The sequence below is a fragment of the Pseudopodoces humilis genome, chromosome 8 (genome assembly GCF_049639895.1).
Source record: "Pseudopodoces humilis isolate 2021_Gansu_Grassland_sample_001 chromosome 8, ASM4963989v1, whole genome shotgun sequence".
Classification (NCBI taxonomy): Eukaryota; Metazoa; Chordata; class Aves; order Passeriformes; family Paridae; genus Pseudopodoces; species Pseudopodoces humilis.
Genome location: NC_142207.1, coordinates 9,584,781 through 9,603,998, shown reverse-complemented (window position 1 = coordinate 9,603,998; position 19,218 = coordinate 9,584,781). Strand labels below are relative to the sequence as shown.

Genomic DNA, 19,218 nt, shown 5'->3' with positions numbered 1-19,218 from the left:
TGTCCCTTCTTAGCAGCAGCTCGGTAACTGAGCTGTCCTGGATGTGTCCTCCACATGGTTTGAGACACACTGGACATGCTAATGACAAACATTAAGTGTCCTTGGATCTCAGGCTGAAAATGTTACATTCAGCTACCAAAATCTTTTGTTTCTCCTGGACACTCTTGCATTGCACACCGTCAAATATCCTGAGGATGTTTTAAGCTCAGGTCATATCACCTTCCTCTGCATGCACTGAGCATAAAAGAGAGATGTGGTTTCAGGGAACAAAAGAGCACATGTATGAGTGCCATGGATAAACACAGGTGTCTGTCTGTGAAAATTGAGGCCTCCATATTGAGTATGGAAGAACAGAAATGAATGTATTTATCTGGGAACAATTTACATGTAACAGTGACTGCACAAGCCAGAGCACTTTATTGGAAGTGTCTTCAGGGAAAGAAATTAAGCAGGGGCTGGGAATGTGCTTATCAATAGACCTTATTATTCTGCTCAACCTTTGATAAATGAACCTAGCAAGTTCTTTCAGGCTTCTCTCAATCTTCTGCTTGTTTGTGTGGGATTTCATTGATTCATATTTAGCCCTCTCTGATAATATGACATGACAAAAAATGTAAATGACAGAGTCAATGAGCATTTCTATTCAGTTGAAACAAAGCAAGTGAGATCAACTATCAAACTCTCTGGATTTACATTCTTTGAAATAGAATTTATTACCTCATTAGAAGCTAGAACAAAACACACCAAAAAGAAAAATATGCAACCGTTTTTTATTATTGGAGTTAAGGAAGAAAATTTTATGGGAGGAATGTCCTTTGGGCATGCTTCAGTCAACTCTGTCAAACAGAGTGGCCAAAAATGATAAAATTCAAAACCTGTAGCTGCTGGTTCCTTTGGGAGTCACATTACAGTAGTACAAGCAACAATCTTTCATTTTATAAGGGAAGCATATGACTGCAGCCAAAGGCCTTTCAATGCTATTTTAGGTAAGCTGATCTTCATAAAGGCCATTGTAATCTCTGGTGCTGCTCAGGTTTTAGGCGATATTTTCATTTCATAATGCTGTTTCTGTGTCCACTGAAAACATCCGCCTCGACGTGCCAGGCTCGATCGTGCACACCGTTACATCACTTGGCAAATGAGGTCACCTCAAGTAAATGGCAGTATTATGGAGGAGGGAATGAAAACCCCAGGATTTAACTGTTGGGACCCAAGCTGCAACCCATCATGTGCTGAAGATCCCACAGCAATGCTGGGAGGGCTCAGAGGGTGCAGTGGGCAAGGCAAGCAGCAGGGAGGACTCAAACACAAGTGATCATCTCTCCCAAGTTCCTTTTTCTCAGTGCCAAGCACCGTCTGAGGGTATTGGTATGCAACGATTTTGCAAACTCTTCTACTCAAGGTCAGCTTTGCTTCAAGCAGAGCTCACCCCTGCCTATCTGCAGCAGCAGTGGCCTGCTTTTACGTGATGATTAATGGGAACATTGAGCTGAAGCAGATCATTAGGATGCCCTCAGCCATCACATGTTCTTTCAGCCTGAAGCCTGCCTGGCACCCAGCACCTTCTATCAGTCATGTTGGTAACATGTGCTGGTTTTTCTAGTGTCTACTAAATCACTCTGAAAATCCCTCCCACTGTCTTCAGTGTGACACTTGCAAGGGGAAAAGGGGCAGGACCAGGTTTTCCTTTAGTGGCTTGGAGATGAGCACCACTCACGGTCACCATTCCTCCCAGTGAATTTTCTGTATTCACATCTGCATTTCCCTTTATGTTCTATTAAACCAACCTAGTACTGAAAACCATGCAAAACTACTTGTCCAAATCCACCTTTGAATTAATTTTGGGCCTAAGGCCCTGATTTATAGTAATGGGACCTAGGGACCAATAATAAGAAAGAAAAATGGCAGCTATTAAATCTGTAAAAAGGAAACAACTTGGAGAGAGATGCCAAGCTGGTCTCTCCAGCAATGGCAGAGGGGAGTCAGACTTACAAGACCATATGGCTTAGATGTAGTTTAAATAATCTCCTCCAATTAAAAACAAAGCCAGTTTTATGTCAAACATCTGTTCTGCGAATTCATCAATTTGGGCAAAAAAAACATCAGGGGATATTTTAAGTACTTCATCATGGTTTTAGTTTCTCTGTGCAGATCCTCACCCATTTTGAGGGGGTTAGTATCCCTGAAGGGGGAGTGCTGTGGTTTCCTACAATGCTACCAGGCATGAGGGCAGGCTTTTGTGTTTCTGTGTGCTGGGCTCCCCATCCATTCTGCCTTCAGATATCCAGCATTCACTGCAGGGGACGGGGGTGTTTTAGAGGAGTCCAGAGCACCTGAGGTGAGTTCAGTGAAGGTCAGCAGAGGGTCTGCTGGAAGCTGGGCAGGGCTGGCACTGGAGAAGATATCTGTCTAATGAAATCAGTCTTATTTGTGTCTAAACCACAGTGGTACTTGGCTACTAAATCCTGATTCCTGCATGCTGGCAGAGGTGAGGAAGAGAATGTAAGATTATCTCTTTTCTGCCTTCAAGCCCTCACTTCTTATAGCAGGAGCAGGAAAACAGCTTTGAAGCAATCTACAACTTCTTGTCTTGGAAATCTCTACTTTTTTTTACTTGACAAGGAGAGGGAGATCTCTGCCAGGTATTGTTTGAAATTATATCACTTTTTATAAGTCCATTAAGAGTATAACTGTGCAGACAGCAATGTAGCTGTTTAAAATTATTATCCAGATTATAAAGGAAATATAATCTGGGGATATGTGTATTAAGCAAGACTGATCCAGTGTACAAACTGAAATTTATGTTGTTCTAAAGCATCCTTAGCTGGCCTTATTGTGCTTTTTTTATTTACTGTTGCATCATTTGTTTCCTTCCCAAGAGGGCATCTGAGGTTTCTCCTCTGGTTACTGAGAACCCTTGTTCACAGTTCTTTGGGTAGCTGTTTCCTTTTGGTGTAATTTAATAGCTGAGGTGGTTAATTAAGGACCTAATTATTTCCTGATGTTGATATCAGGGAATCAGTAGATTCCTTGCTGAGAAACAAATAGTGGGGACCATGCTCAGCTGGGAGCACTGTGGAGGGAGGAAGGCTTCTGGAAGGTTTTCTGGTCTCCCTTTTCAAAATTCTGCTCAGGGCAGAATGCCTTACTTAAATAAAGACAGATATGCATATAACCTACCTTTTGCAAGGGCTTCTTTTCTTATCCCCTGTGTTTCTAAAGCTTCATCAGACTCAAATACTCCTTTTCCACCAGTACCAGGTATGTGACACTGGCAGCTGGGTTTCTATTTTAGACTCATCAGCTGTGAAGAAAGACTTTCTGCTGTGCACACTTGCCTCTGCTGCTTATACCTGGAGGTGTTTCACAAAGTTCCTGGCCAGAATACGTGATCAGATTTTGTGTACTTGCTAGGAGTGGCTCGGGAGTTGGTGTCTGATGAATCATCTGTGACTGGAACCCTTGATCCCCAGTTCAAAATGGTGCCAAACATGAAAGAAAACAGCTAGTCAGCTCCCTGATTTCAGTCTATTCTTGCTTTTTTTTTTTTTAACCCTGAGTTGGTTTAGAAAATCTTGTGGCTGCAAAAGACAGCAGGTAGGGTTTACCTTGGAGGGTTTCAGCCATCTGCCTTGCTCACCTTCCAAAACCAAAGTGTTTTGGAGCCAGATGTTCTGACTGTGTGTCACTGAGGAGCTCCATTTTGTGCTTCTCCAGGGAAGGGAAAAGAATGGAATTTGGGTACCAGCTCCCTGAGCCAAATGCCATGAGGAAACCCTCAGATCAAACACAGGCACGTTCTGGTTCAATTCATTGCGTGAAACAAAGTGAATCTGGTTGTCTTTATCTTAAAAAGCATTTTTTTATTAGCTAGAAATGCTGTTTCATTTGGACCAACTTTAGTCTTACTTTCTGGAAAAAAGGCTCCAGAAACAATTCAGACAGTTCCATTCAAGCTGTTCAGCAGATGTCAGCATGTGCCGGAGTCCAAAATCCAGCAGAGTCAGGGTATGGTTGTCTAGTAGGGACTCCAGCAAGAGAAGCTGGAAAGGTATGTGCTATTTGAGACTGTAGCACCAGATTTCCTTTCCTTAAGCATATTTATATGCCCCCACGTGCCATCTGTCTCTTCTCCGTGCTGTGGAATAACTTGCTGTGTCTATATTTGTGATGCTGCACACCCAGATGCCTCTGTTATCTCCTTGTTGAGAAGAGCAAAGATGGTACATTTGGCCCTTTGGACGTCACCATTACCCCAGCCATGTGTTTGAGTAATTGCCTAAATATAAACAGACCTTCCCCTGAAGCTCGAGCAGTGATCCTCCCTGTTCAGTCAGACAAAACAGAAAGAGTGGGAAGCACCAACTCTGTCTTAATGGAAGATGGGTAGTGGGGCTGAAGGACTCAGATGAGTCAAGCATTTTCCACTGAGTTTTCAATGCAGAACTATTTCAATTCAGAACTATTCACTGAGTTTTCAATGCAGAACAATGCAGAGCAATGCTACTGACTGCAGTAGGTTATTCCTGGTTAGCCCATAGCTCCTGAAATACAGCCTGTCCCCACAGAAACAGCCCTGAACAGATGCAGCAAAGCATCCACCAGCATTGCCAAAGCTCAGCATCCTTTAGAGCTGAGAGGCTTTAGAGTGACAAACATGGGTGACTCAGAGTTCACACTCCAAACAGAGCCTGTTATAGAGTAAAAAAAACTAAAGCAATTCTAGCACTGAAATTCCTCAAAGGCTTTTTCTGAATTTGATCTCTCACTCTCTAGCCTCCCAGTAAAAAGAAAATCTCTATGAAATTACAGAAATTTTCACAAAGAACTCCGCAGGGGATAAGATTTCTCATGTCCATCCCCCAGCTAAAGTGACAGCTCCTGAATTTATTTCAGTGCAGACAGAAACAACATCTAAGTGGTTTTATTCACTTTTTTTAATCTCTTGATAAGAATGCAAATCCCATTCTTGCTCCCACTGCCTCTCTCACCCTCTTGAAATAGGCTGTTTATGGTGACTAAATGCTTCTATTCAAAATTGGCTTTCATCCAGAACCAGACAGGCAGAAAGCCTAAAAGCAACAGAAAACTAGCAATTTATATTAGGGTATAGTGTTGCAGCACACAAAATGTTTTGTTTAAACTAGCCGAGCTCTGTGTCCTCTTGAATAGATGTAAATAACCAGCTTCTGTGGATTTCCACAGCAGTGTTGGCATATTTCAAAACACTTAAACAGACTGCAGACACCCACCTCCCAAATACCTGCTCACCCTGTTGGAGAGCTAACCATGCCCACTTTCACTTTCACCTGGAGTGGATTTAGTACTACTTAAGATCTATTTTAAGGGTTTATTTGAAGGAAGGAAGGACAGACTGACTGGTAGGTGTTTTCCATCTGCACTCTGATGATAAATATGCCTCTGGTGTTCAGCCTTGCTTCCTCTGGCTTCTGCTTTGTGGCTGAAAATGAAACAGGTGCACAGTGACCATGCACACATACACTGTGATTGAGGAAAGGCAATCTCATGCTCATCCTGCACTGACCAGTGCCTGCTGGTCACTGGAGCTCTTGGAGCAGCCTGGACACTGCCACAACAGGATGTGACCATGCCTGGGATCATTTTGGTTGCTTGTACTTCACTCTCCTGTGGCTGATGAGCATGGAGTGGGTGTTCCCAGGAGCAGAAAGGTTCATGTGGGTGACAAAACTCATTCCCAGAGTCAGTGTGACATAAACTGTTCTCATCAATGCTCTGAGGTGTGGCGGCAGTGTCCTGCAGCAGAGAGGGGAGTTCCCAAGGGCTGTGGCTGGGTCTCTGCCCGCACTGGTGAACAGGCAGGGATCCACTCTAGCTCGGGTTTGATCACCAGATTAGAGTGAGATGATTAGATTATCCTGATGAAAACATTTACACACTGAATGCACAGTGGTGTTTTCTAGCCCAGGAACACATGAAGGCAGAGGATGGGAGATGGTTTACTGATGGCAGGCACTGTGGAGACAGGCTGGGGCTCCTGCCAGCTTCTCTCAGGACATACAGCCACTCCAGACAGCTTGGGGCCCTCTTGCTTCCTCATTACATTTTGCTATTTGCTTCCACCATTTCCTTTTTTTCCTGATTTTAAGGCTGTTGCTTGCTGTGTAATTTGTTAGATCTGTCCCTGTGTTAGATCTTTCAGTTATGCCTTGTGCTCTGCAAAGGCATGTTGCATTGTTATTTTTATTTTAATGTGTCTTGTTCTGCCATATACAGATTAGAGTGCTGTCTGGGTTCTAAATGTATCCAGTCAGTGGCTTTAATGGTGGTTTTAATCACAGGAATAATAAAAGTGAACATCATATGTTAAAATGTGAAGCCATTTACCTGTGAATTTCAACCCCAAGGGTATTCTCTATTTTCTTTCCAAAACAAATGCAATATGTGTGAGAAACCAGCAGTCCATCTGTATTCCTGTTTCCATGCTCCAGCATAGAGGGAAGCATGATATACTTCTCTCAAGTTGGAAAATTGTTCTCTAAAAACAAATTGAGTAACAGCTTGAGTGATCACTTTGTAGGTGAAATGATTTCTGTCATTGGGAATCAGATGTATTTGCATTATTCCTCAGTGGCTGACAAATTTTATATATATTATTATATCATAAGTTTTCCAGAGAGATTACTTTGCTGTGGATTAATTTGGTAAGAAAGTTTTCTTTGTGGTGTGGTGGTATGTAAGACATGGAACAGGCCTGGGAAGTACTTGGAAGTCCTTGGGCAAAAGGATCTCCTTTTCTGTTCCCTGGAGCTGGCACCTAAAAATAATCTATAGGCCCTTCCTGAGCTAGCTGCTCATACCTACCACCTGCACCTACCTGTAAAAGGGAAACTGCTCAATTCCACCTGCCAAAGAGGGGTCTTTCCTTGAAAATGTGTTATTTTAGCGCTGGCTCCAGCCAGTCAGTCGGAGCATGTGGAAGCCCTGGCCCACATTTCCATCCAGCGGGTCCTGGAGGAGCAGATGATATCAATTCATATGTCTGCAGGGATAGTCAGGCCTCCAGGGAGCTGAGGGAAGCAAGCTCCCTTCCTCACACATCAAAGGTATGGTCTGAAGGTGGGGGGACGAGAATCTCACCTGCTGAGGCAGAACTTGGTCACACCAGGTGCCCAGGAGCTCCTCCAGGGGATGATCACTTCCTGTTCTCATTATATTAAATTGCTGTTTTTAATGAATCGAAGAAAACAGGCACACAGAGCTGGATGGTACCCGAGGGTTGTGGAGCACACCTGCCTCCTCTGGGATAACATTTACAGGTGTTGCTCAAATTGAAGCATCTGTTTGTTCACAGATGTTTAGTTCTTTTGGAAGGGATGACAAAGCCTGCCATAAACTGATGTTAGGTCAGCTGCCCCTCAGCCTCCAGTGAGGAGGGCAGGGAGCTGCTTAGGGCAGCACTTCCCAGGCTGATGCTCACTGGAAAATGCTTTATTTGTCCCAAAATTTCCCAAGTGTCATCTTGACCAAGCCTTTTTCTCTGGAATATTCCCAGTCTGTTTCACCTTCCCTGCTTAAGCAGTAAAAATTACTTATTTTTCAAAATTCAATCTGAACTATATAAAGACAATTTTTAAATATTCTGGAACATCCTCTGCGCATATCACTGAAAGCAATGAGTCTGGGGATGCAGTCTGAACCAGCTCCTTCATGTCCAGACACTGCACCTCTTTATTAGATAAACACCTCGAAGACAAGCAAGAGTTAATTCTTTATAGCAAATTCAGTTGCTGTGGGATGGCAAAGACGGACACCTAGTGGTACAACGGGACAGGGCATGGAATGCTCTGAACAGCTCTCTGGGAGAGAAGCTGAGAGATACAACAGAGTATTTGTTCACATTGTCCTCTAAAAGGAGGAGATATTTGATTATTTTCAGAGAAGATATCAGAGATATCATAATTTCGGGGACAGAAAGTTTATTTAGTGTGGAACAGTGTAAGAACTAGGGGAAATCCATCACTTTTGGTAAGAGATGTCTGTGTATTTAGCAAGAAGTAATCAGTTTTTTTCTTCCTGTCTTAAATATCCCACACCATGCCAAATCGTATACTATATTTGGTCAGGAAGATTTTCTATTCTTCAAATTAGTCCATAGCAAAGAAACCTCAGCAAATATTACAGCAATATCTCATTCTTACCATCCCTGTGAATGTCTGTTCTCCAGTTATGGGGAGATTGTCAGCATGATGAGTGGTGGGTTTGCTGATAAACTGCCCAATTAGCTGCTACACTGACCTCTTGTGCACTTTCATCAGTGCACTGAGCTCTTTCTGCCAGGATTAATGCCAGTGCTTTGTCTAAATGGCCTCAAACAGCTGCCATGGTTGGTTTTGTTTGTTTTTTTCTATTTATTTACAAATAATCTTTCAGAGAAATATTTCCTTCTTCTTCCCCAAATCTAGCATTTCGTCTACGGCAGAGACACAGGACAGGTGAGAACCAGTCCTTGTCCACTGACCCCTTTCTGTAATTGTGAATATCACCCCTGTGAGTGGGATTTCTTTCACATCTGCATTGGACACAAAAACCCCTATGCCACTGAGAGGGGAGACAGGCTGTTCCCATAGGAGTCAGTATTTGGGGCTGCTTGGGCGAAGATAAGGGATTTTGAGATTGTACCAGCTCAAGAGTGAAATCTATAGAGATTTGTGTGCTCTCCTCAAGGGCTCCCCCATTCAAGCTGAGGAGCAGACCCCAGTTTTTACTGATTCCACAGTTAACTCTGCATCTGACAAGATTTCTTCCAATTCCAATTAAACCAGTTGGGTTTACAAGTTCTTCACTTAAATTCATTGTATATTAGCCTTGGTTTTAGCTTCATATCCTAAGAAAATTATAGTATTATGCTTGTTTACTGTCCTCATCTTAATAATATTTGAATCAGTGAACTAATTTCTATCAAAATTTCTATCAAATTTGGCATTGGAATAAGGACCCCAAAGATTCCTGCAAACCTTGGGGAAGCAGGCAGCACACAGGACAAAGAAGGAGGATCCCTAACAACAAGCAGGCAGCAAGAAATCCACACTGCAGGGGAGCATTAAGAAAGACTCCTCATGCCAGAAAAACTTAGATTCATTCTCACACCTTTTTAGACACACAAGAATCTAACTCTGAGATCCAATTCTGTTAAAGAAAACCCAAGCTTTGTTAAAAACAAATCTGTGCAATCACTTCTTTATGCACACACAAGTGCTTACATTCCCAGTCCCCGGATATACAGAGACTGTGGTTACACTGCTGTTCTTCAAGAGTAACAGGGTGTGAGACTGAAGCAGAGCAGCAGTTCCAGCATTTAGTACGGAAGTAAAACGATACATTTATTCCTAGGTACAAATCCTGAAAGTCAGCATATAATCAATCACTCTGTGTTTATATATTTACACCTCTGGGTTCCATCAGAGAGCATGGGAGGAGCTTTTCTAATCTGCCCTATCAGGATTTCATAGTCTCCCAAGAGGTCCCTAGAGCAACTTTGGGAAGATGAGAGTACATTTCTTGTCTTCCGAGAGAAGAGAAGCTGTTTTCTCACTGCACTGGTGGCCAGTGGGAATGTGTCTCCTTTATGCTCTAGAGGGATGAGCTGGAATTTGTCACACCATGAAGCACAGCACTGAGGCATCCTGGGCTATTGCCAAGCTAGAAAGTGACCCCAGAAATTAAAGCAACAAAAAACCCCCAGGGTTTCTGATGGACACTCACAGCTAGAAAATTCACAGCTCAAAAACTCCCCCACAGCTAGCATTCAAAAGGTTACGGGATGGTATCTTTGGTGTCTCACTTCAGCCCAGCAAAATCAATAAGAAGTAAAGGAAACCAAGGCCACAATGTGTTGAACTTTGACAAAACAAATTATTAACTTGGCTTCTAAGGAACACAAATCCTGTCTTTGCCAGTGTAAATATGATGCAAAGATGATTGCTTTCATCCTACCCTCGCTAACATCTACTCTTTTTTTTTTTTTCCCGTTGAACCTGGGCAGTTGTCTGGAGGGTGTGAACTAACTGTGGTGCTCCAGGACTTTACAGCGAGCCACAGCAGCGAGCTGAGCATTCAGGTGGGGCAGACAGTGGAGCTGCTGGAGAGGCCGAGCGAGAGGCCAGGCTGGTGTTTGGTCAGGACCACGGAGCGGAGCCCACCTCAGGAGGGTCTGGTCCCCAGCAGCGCTCTCTGCATTTCCCATTCCCGCAGCAGCGTGGAGATGGATTGCTTCTTCCCTTCAGGAAAAGGTAGGCAACAGCCTGGCTGGTTTAAGATCGTTTTGGGTTTTCCCTTTTGTATCATGTAAGTGCAAAGCTGCTTGGGCTGCTCCTGCAGTCAGTGGGTAAAAAGCTGTTCAGTCCTTGGTGAGTTTTGTTGCCAGGTCCCTGTGAATGGGCACAGCACTAGCCTGACTCCATGTCCATGAGTCAATGTTTGTACATGTGCGTCTTTCGCTATGTGATAATCATTGTCTTGAGATTCTGGATAAAATTAAGACTTCTAAACAACAGAGGGACTGTTTTCAGTGCCTAAAGGCCTAGAATGAGGGAAAGCCATGCTGTCTATACACCCAGGATGCCTCAAATTGTGGATATGTTATTTTATGATTGCCAAAGTGCACACTAGTTCATGTTCTTTTAGTATATTCCTGTCTGTAAATGCAAAGAGGTCACCAGTGAGTACTGGTACACTCTACCACCTTGTGAACCAGAGACATTGTGTGTAATGGCACAGTACAATGGGGAAAGAACCCTTCACAGTCAATGTGGAACAAAACACATCGCTGGTATTATCCTGAGAGCTTGGGCTTCACTCACAACAAATGGTGAAATATTGTTCGTCTCTGTGGTGTTTGTGGCCTCTTTAGTTGATGTTCTGTTCTGAGCAGTGTGTGTCCCACATACAGCATCCCTGCAGCCAGGCTTAGGAGATGTTCCAGACTGGTAGACCAGGATTGGTTCAGCTCAGTATGGACAGAGCAGGTCTCATTTTGGCTGTGACCCCACTTCTGGCCATGCACAACACAAGTAAGGTCCATGGAAGAAAGGCTTCTATCATCCCACTCCTGACTGGAAGCCTGAACTGTCTTTTTAAATTCTTTTTCCACTTAGTATTAAGAGAAATAGAATTTGATCCATTGTTGCTTGAGCAAATTAGGCTTGGTGATTTTGTTTGTTTGGAGAAAAAGCACTGAAACGGAGCTGTAGGTTGTCCTCACTCCATGCCTGCACTCCCACTGTGGAGGCTGGGAGTGGGACACACGCCCAGGACAGGGCAGTGCCATAGGGCCAGAGTCTGCTATCAGTTTTCCTTCAAGAGGATCTGATCCAAACCCGGGGGATGAGAGCTCAGCCTCTCTCAGATTTGATCCCCTCAGCTATGTCTGCAGGGTGAACCCCAAACTCTCCATGCACTCCTTAGTCCTGCTGCTGCCTCTCCCTGCTGCATTCCCAGGGCCCTGCCCTGCTGCTGCTCCACGGGAGCCTGTCCTGGCCCTCAGCTGAGAAGTGCTGCAGTTGCTTACATGCAAATTATCTGTGAATTAACAGAAAGATGAGGCTGAAAATCAGCCTGGTGTGCGTAAGAGCAGTCACTGGCTGGCATGACTCACAGGAAGCTGGGGATGTGTCTGCTGTGTGCATGGTCCGGCAGCTGGGCTTGTGTCTCTGCTCAAGGGCACTGTGAAACACCACTCCAACCACGTCTGAGAGCATCAGGTTGTAGAGCTTTTCCTTAAATGAAATAAAACTTGAACATTGCAAGAGTAGGCTGTGAAAAGGGAGGCAGGAAATTCTGAGGATGAAGGCAGGGTGGTGCAGGAGGCTGGCAGGGGACACAGAGACTCTGCTTTTGGCAGATTGTGTGAGCTTTGGGGCACAACTGCACCACAGGTAGGGCAGGATGGGCACAGTGCTGGGCTGTGGCTGGTGGACCAGCACCCACTGATAGCTGCAAGCCACCAGGCTGTGTCAGCAGAGCACCAAGGCTTTGCTAGCATGCTCTGCCTGCCTGTGGGCAGGTTTTCTCACCTGACACACTGCCACCTCTCCTGGGCTGGAGCTGCCTCTTGGCCCAGCACCTCCAAGTGAGTGCTGAGTGTGGGGCCGGCTGGCTCCAGCCATGTGTTCATGGCCTTTATTTCCTTTATATCGTGTTCCCCCTTGGCCTCAGTTTTCTTCCTGTACATACCAAAGCTATATCAGGGAGCCTCAGAATTAATGGGATCTCCAGAAGTGCAGCTAGAAATAATAAAAATAACCACCCAATCCACAATTTTGGCCAGTGTACAGCAAATAGGCTCCGTGTCTAATCAGTTCTCCCTCTATTAGGAAAACAGGAAATTGTTTAAACTGAATGAACAGATGCTGGGAATAAAGGAAGAGGAGTAAGTTTAAAGGGGAAAGTGCAGTAGCTGCTGAAAGAGCCTGCTGGTCTTGTGAGGTGCTGGTAAGATTAGCACAACAAATGGTTTCTGACTGCTCAGAGTTGTGCCCTTCTCTACTTCCAGTAGCTTTAGGCATGGGTTGCATGTAGAATCCCTTGGTCCAGACTTGCACAATTTCTTGCCTTTCTCTACAACCCAGAACAAAGGCTGGCACATCTTATATCAACATTAATGATGTTCCTGGTCTGCTTCAAGTATGTAAACATACACAGTTGCAGAAAAGCAGGTTAATAGCTGAAATTTGCTTTCAATTACCAAGGCACATAATTCTTTGCTTTTACAAGCACAAGTAATTTCAAGAACAGAAAGTACCTGTACTCAAAATTTAACATGTCTAATAATAGAATTTACCATCTATTTTAGAAATATGCAGAGTTTTGCCAAGTATCAAAACACAGTTACATCTTAATAGAGGGAAACAGCAAATTACTCTGTTTGGTCCTATTATAAGTAATGGTGGTGTATAAATGTAAATCATGGCTCACAGAAGCTACATGTTGTCCTTAAAATGAAAGATTAAAGAAAGTAATATGTCAGCCAACATCTGAATAGATGAAGGCTTGAACAACTTGGTGGGATCACCAGAACATTTTGTAAAGCATCAGTACAAGTCCTCATCAAGCCTTCCAGAACAGTCTAACTAAAAGCCACTAGAAACGCAAAACCAAACTTCACAAGTGAACATGTGCTCTGTCTGGCTCTTCCTCACTCTTCTACACTATTCCTTTGAAAATAGGTGGTGAGTTAACGTAAAATATTGCAAAAGGAAATACATGGTGTCTCTTCACACCCAGAAGAGAACACTTCCTACCTTTTGTAATGAAATGTCTGTACAAATCTCTCTTGTTGATCATTAAGAGTGCAGAGACTTAAAGACTTCCGTCTGACTCCTGGCTGTGCTCCTTTGGAGGGTACACATTTGATTTTTTCCATGACCTGACTACAGCTCAGAGCACAGGTATCCTCCTGCCTGTCCTTCCTTTCTGATGATCTGAGAGTGTTTGCAATTGCCCTCTATAAAAAGGCAAACAGGTTTCTATGATTAACCTTTTGCAAGTGATATGCAGAGACTGAGTAAAAGGAATTTGTTTGCAGTCTCTGTTACTAGACTCCAGAATTTGCAGGATGTTTTGGGCTTTTTATTTTCTGACTAGCATTCCTAGGAAGGAAAGAGAAAGATCTCTGGTACTAGAAATGAAGCTCTGTTTGAACTATCCCACACGACTAATTACAGGAAAGCTGTGACTTTTATTTCTGTCTCTTTTACCCTGTAATTGAGCTCTAAGGTATTAAGCTATAAATTTCAAATTGAGAGAGAAATCCACTTGGATAGAAAGCAATTTAATGACCTTCATTAAGCCCACTGAGCCAAGCATATTCCTGGTGGCAACCTGTTAACTTTGACTGAGTGATTCCAATTTTGAATTTGGCCCAAGGAAGAATTAGATGAAATTTTGATCTTAAAAGTCATTGTCTGATGACCCTTTACACAGGGTTTTTCTTTTAACATCAAACACATGGGGTAACTAAAAGAGTAACAGAGGTTTGTTCTTGCAGTAATTTTAAGCAACCTCCATCACAAAAAGAGGGTATTAAAAAAGAGATAGGGTTTCATGGCATTTGTTTTGGATTGATGATACATGAGAGGAAGGTCCTGTTCAGGGTCCCAAAGCAGAGCCCGCCCACAGGACACTTGTGTCTGGTGCATACCTCTGGGGGAGATGAGGAATATATGTTTTTAAGATGCTGTGAAAACATCTTGCTGTGCAGGCTGAAGGCCACTTAACAGCAGGGCTTTGGTGGAAGTGGTGAGTCCTTGTACCAGACCAAACTGAGAAACAGTTGGATCTTTTCCAGAGGAAGAGGAAACACAGATCTTGCAAGGTGTATGTTAGCAGGGCGACCATGTTGCCTGTGCTTCCCAGATGGGTCACTTTGTCCAGGTGTCACTGGCAGAGCACCAGCCTTTGGGCAGGAGGGATGAGAGTTCTGGTGCTGCACCATTCACGGCTCCCATGCTTGGGGGCCACCCACAGCCTGAGAGAGCCTGGGGCTGTAGGTGCCATGGCAGGCTGGGCTGGGACAGCAGGAAGCAGAATAAGGACTTAACAAGGCTGATAAGAGGAGTGGTATCAATGAAAAAGAGGTCACGCTGAGACCTGCATTTTGGTAACTTCTCCATGTCATTTAATGCATTACTGTGCAAAGCTGGTGAGGCTAATCCAGCTCTTGCCATGTTTGAAAGACTCTTTCCTCCAGTTCCTGATCTCAGAGGAATCATCTGTGTAGGGAGAAGCATAATTGTTTCTTCCCACGTCTCTGTTTTTTAAGAACATCTTGGGTTTTAGTATGGGAAAAGAGTCTAGGCTGCTTTTGTTGTATTCCTGTTCCTGTTGAGCTTTAAATTGCGATCTGCATTGGCTCACACACTTTCTCAGTGGTGTTTTGAACAATCTCTGTTGCAAACATATTCAATGGTAATGACTCCTGATGTCCCAGGGGAGCTGTGTGAGGACGATTCAGATGTTTCAGTGCGCTGTATTAAACCTTCATTTGTCCTTGTGGAGGCTGAGAAATTGTTTTTGGTTTTGAGAGTCTTAATGAAGAGCAGTCAATTAAAATGTTTGTAAGGCTCTGAACTAAAGGAAACATTTCATTAAGTGACACAGTTGATTTAACTGGTACATAAGATGGTCATGGGGTTCTTATTAAACAAACCATGTTCAGGCTCCCATTGTCAATATAAATATGCAATATTTAAATTTAAAAAACAAACCTTCATTTCTGTTCCTGATACTGATCCAACAAGGGTGTTCAGAGTTAAAATTTTGTAGTATAGGCTGTCTTTCAGGAGAGGTCACGTGAACCCCTTCTGCTGGCATTAAGTTCCTCATAGTGTCCTTTTTACAAGTTCAAGACATGGCTTACATAGGAAAATCACATCAGGAAATGTTCATTTTAGCTCCATTTTGGTTACAATAGAGAAGCTATAGCAAGTCGGTCATGAGTGTGGAGGGACACGGCAGCTCTGTGGGCTGGCACCAAGGTCTGCCACAGCCCAGCTCAGGGCTGCTGCTCTGCCTCAGTATCCAAGTGTGGCTCCAAGTTCACAGCTCATGCAGCTGTGAAAGGAGTAGGAAACTAAAGATGAAAGAATTCAGAAGCACTGTGCTATTTCAGTCACACCACCCTTTCCCTTGTTTTTTCTCTACTGAGTTTCCCTCCTCTCTCTCATCAAACAATGTCTGTCTGCCTTCACTTTGATGGTCCTTCACAGTTCTCCCCATCATCTTGCTCCTTTCTACCTCAGTGGGCAGTGTTTGCTGCAGTGCTGGAGAGATGGTGATGCCCAAGTCTCCTCCCTACTGCTGTATTTTGATCCCACACTTCTGTGCTTTCTCCTGCTTCACAGTCACCCTGCACAGGAGCTCAGACACCCATAAAGTATCCATCCTTGGAGATATCCATACTTACACCCTCTCCTGGGCACAGTTATCTCCAAAATAATAAAAAATGAACAAATATGTAGCAATATGGGCAATGAGATCTGATTTTCACTGTGTCTAAGGGGTAAGCCAAGTCAAGGCTGAGAGGATGAGCCATGTCTGTGTAGGAGTACTCATATCACTATGCCTGTATCTCTAGCAGGGGTTTTACCTGTTGGGTACATCAAGAAAACAAAACTAAACTGACAAATCCTTGGGAAATATGTGTCTACTACAAGACACAGCTCATATACAGGCTGTGGGAGCTGTGCCTTCAAGGTGCAGACAGTGTGCAGGCTGTTGGAGCCACACTCTCATGGCTTGTGAATAGCCCTTTTTCACTGACGTGGTATTTCTGTTTCATTAGTTTTTATTTTCAGTATGGCATCACTAGATAGCAACACTGACATTCAGCCATGGGGACATTCCAGGTACCAGTAAAGTCACTTCTATTTATTGCTTCAGCTTCTTTCAGCTTCAGTTATCTAGTCAAAATAGAAGGTCTCCAGTACTCTACCTGGAACTTTCTTTTTATGGAGAAGGACAATTTTGATGAATGCTTTGATAAAACAGGAAAGGCTATTTTGGGGGAAGTTGCTTTGCTTTTGTACAGTGAATTTTTATTATTTTAAACACAGGATTCTTTGTTTAAAAGAGAGAAGGCCTGCAAATTTTCTTGTTTACTTTGCCTTTGCTTCCTCTTATGACAAGGAGTGGGTAAAATTTATCCACATAATCACTGTCAGCTTAACCCTGAATTTTACAGTACAATATCTGTGCTGTTTTTATCACTGAAAAAAAAGACAAATGGAGGGAATTTAAAAGGCTGTAAACCACTGAGACTCACCAAGAATGCCAAAGGGTTTGGCACTTGGTCTGGCATGGAAACTGGAGAGAAACTCAGTAGAGGTGTCTCTCTCTGTGTCAGGCTCAAGACTTCAGTTCCTTGCACAGCCCCTGAGGAAGACCAGGGTCATAAATTCTCCATGCCCTCCTGGTTCTCCTGCCTGCCTTCCCAGTGTCATTTCCTTGGGCCAGCCCATGCTTTTCAGGGCCAGGTTAAGCCAACCAAGATATTTCCCTTCTGCTATTCTGCAGAAAAGTGAGAACTTCCCTCCTCAGCTGCAGCTCATGAGGGGAAGGTCCCAGCTGGCCCCTGCTGCTCAGGTGATGGGTGAGTGGGTGACCACAGCCCTCTCCTGGGCCCACAAGCCATCTGAGAGAGGATGGTTTGAGCAGACTTCAGCTGTGCATACATGCTGAGAAACAAGACTGCATCAGTCCTTTTTTTTCCCAGCTTGTCTTCAAACACACACTGGAAAAGGAAACTTTAATTTTTATTGCTCACATATTGATGTCCCAGCTGTTGGGAAATCACAAAGACCAAAGACGGTTCTACTGAGTCAGTATTAGACTTGTAATTAATTGAGATAGTTTTCTAGAGTAATGTGGGGTATGCAACATCCCATTTGGCCTGGGGAAGACCAGAGGCATCTTCTTGATCTAAACCATCTAAACCAGTCCCCATCTTCCGAGCGATCCCAGCACGTGTCTGTTCACAGAATGGCAGAGCTCAGCCTTCCCTTGTGTTAGCAGGATCAGAGCAGAGAGAGGGGCCTTTGAAGCACCACAAATGGTGCTCACAGAGTCTGAGCAGTGGTTGCTGTACTGAGAAAGGACTCAGCTCTTCTGCTGTGGTACTCAGGGTCAAGAGAACAGGTCAGGGATTATCCAAAGGGCTCTGCACAGTTAGCCAGGGGAGGCACCTGCTGAAAATGGTCTGAATATTCTTTATATTAACTTCAAAGGAACCATATAGATGCCTTCTGTTTCTTTTCCTCGTGGGAGCTGTGGTGCCTCAGTGCAGTGAAACCAGAGCAAGCAGGCAGTTGAGTTTGTACCACGAGATTTTACACTAGCTCTGACCCAAAGCCAGCAGCATCCCCACACCTCTGCCCCACCAGTGAAAAACAAGCACCCAGAGGAAGGATATAAAAATAGCTCCTTGAGTAAAGTCTATTTCCTCTGCATTTAGTTGTGTGTCTTGAAATACAGTAGTGTGGTGAGGCAGGGGGGGCTGCTCTGTAGCACTTGGCCCATGGAGCTGACAGGAAGGTCATCCTCAAAGATCAGCGGGAGCATGTGCATGACTTGAGTCTTGTGTTTCCTCTGAGGACAGACTAAATTTAGCATTTTCACAGATGGACACTGAACCATAATATCTAGGCCTGTGGGGTGAAGAGTGGGATGGGAGTTGTTTGCCTGGCCTTTTTGCTGTGTAACCAGCTTCAGTGCACCACCACTCATTGTGTTCCTCAGGGTTTTCTACTTTGCTCAATATTCTGACATTTTCCCTGAAGTTTTAAAAGTTTAAGCACGAAGGAAAAGTAAACTGCTGGTTCTGGGTTCAGGGCTGACATCACTACTAATTTAATGTCAAACTGTGGATGTACTTTTTAACAGCAGCCTCACAAACATTGAACCTATAGCTACTGTCCTTGCAACAATTGCAGTAAGACAAATACTAATGACTGATGATTTTGGTTTCCCCAAAATGTTGCCTCCCCACTCTTTCAGCTTCCAGACAGTTAAAGGGACTAATCCTAAATGTGGTTTTTGTACCCTGCAAAGCCTGTGTACTGCTGGGCTGATCCTTTTGTTGCTAATCTTAAACAACTATTTTATGAGCATGTTTTGAAGTGAACTAGTTCTGCTAAAAATCCCATTTCCCTGACTGGTCTGAGCCAGAAATAGGCAAACTGTGATGCAAAGCACATCTGTATTAAATAATGTATTTCCAGTAATAGAAATTATGTTTCTGTGTATCTGCTTCAGCACACTGCACAGATTTGATATATTGATCCTGACACAAGAAGCCTGATTTTCCTGTCATTATGCAAGCATTTTGTCAGAGCACTTATTCCCAGGTTACACACTTTTTAAAAGAGCCTGAAACAATGTCAAATTTGCTTAGTTCACATTAATTCCAAATTTTAGAAAATAGAATTAATGTTATTGCAACTATGACGGTCTGAAGTCTAGAACAGGAGGTGATTTACATAAATGCCAGTGCATCTTTTCCCATTCATATTAGCTAGTCTCATAAAGAATATTATTACTTCATAAAAAGAACTCCAGAACTGTGCTTTTCTTTTCTTGAAGGCATAGTCCATATTTGACTGCATTTTCCTTAAATCTGTTTAAATAAGTCTCTCACAATCTAGAACAGGAAAACACGTTAAACCACTCTTGTCCTTGGATGTC

General features: G+C 43.6%; 1 protein-coding gene across 11 annotated transcripts in view; it reads left to right on the top strand.

The window, feature by feature from the left end:
- The window catches only part of KALRN (kalirin RhoGEF kinase), a 474,021-nt gene that overhangs the window by 368,585 nt on the left and 86,218 nt on the right, over window positions 1-19,218 (top strand). For 7 of the 11 annotated variants that reach the window (XM_088058767.1, XM_014249366.2, XM_088058772.1 and 4 more), the window contains 2 exons: window positions 8,445-8,474; window positions 10,025-10,271. In XM_088058767.1, coding sequence (XP_087914893.1) covers window positions 8,445-8,474; window positions 10,025-10,271 — 277 coding nt within the window. The remainder of the gene's footprint in view (window positions 1-8,444; window positions 8,475-10,024; window positions 10,272-19,218) is intronic. The other 4 variants (XM_088058776.1, XM_088058771.1, XM_088058770.1 and 1 more) reach the window with 1 other exon arrangement.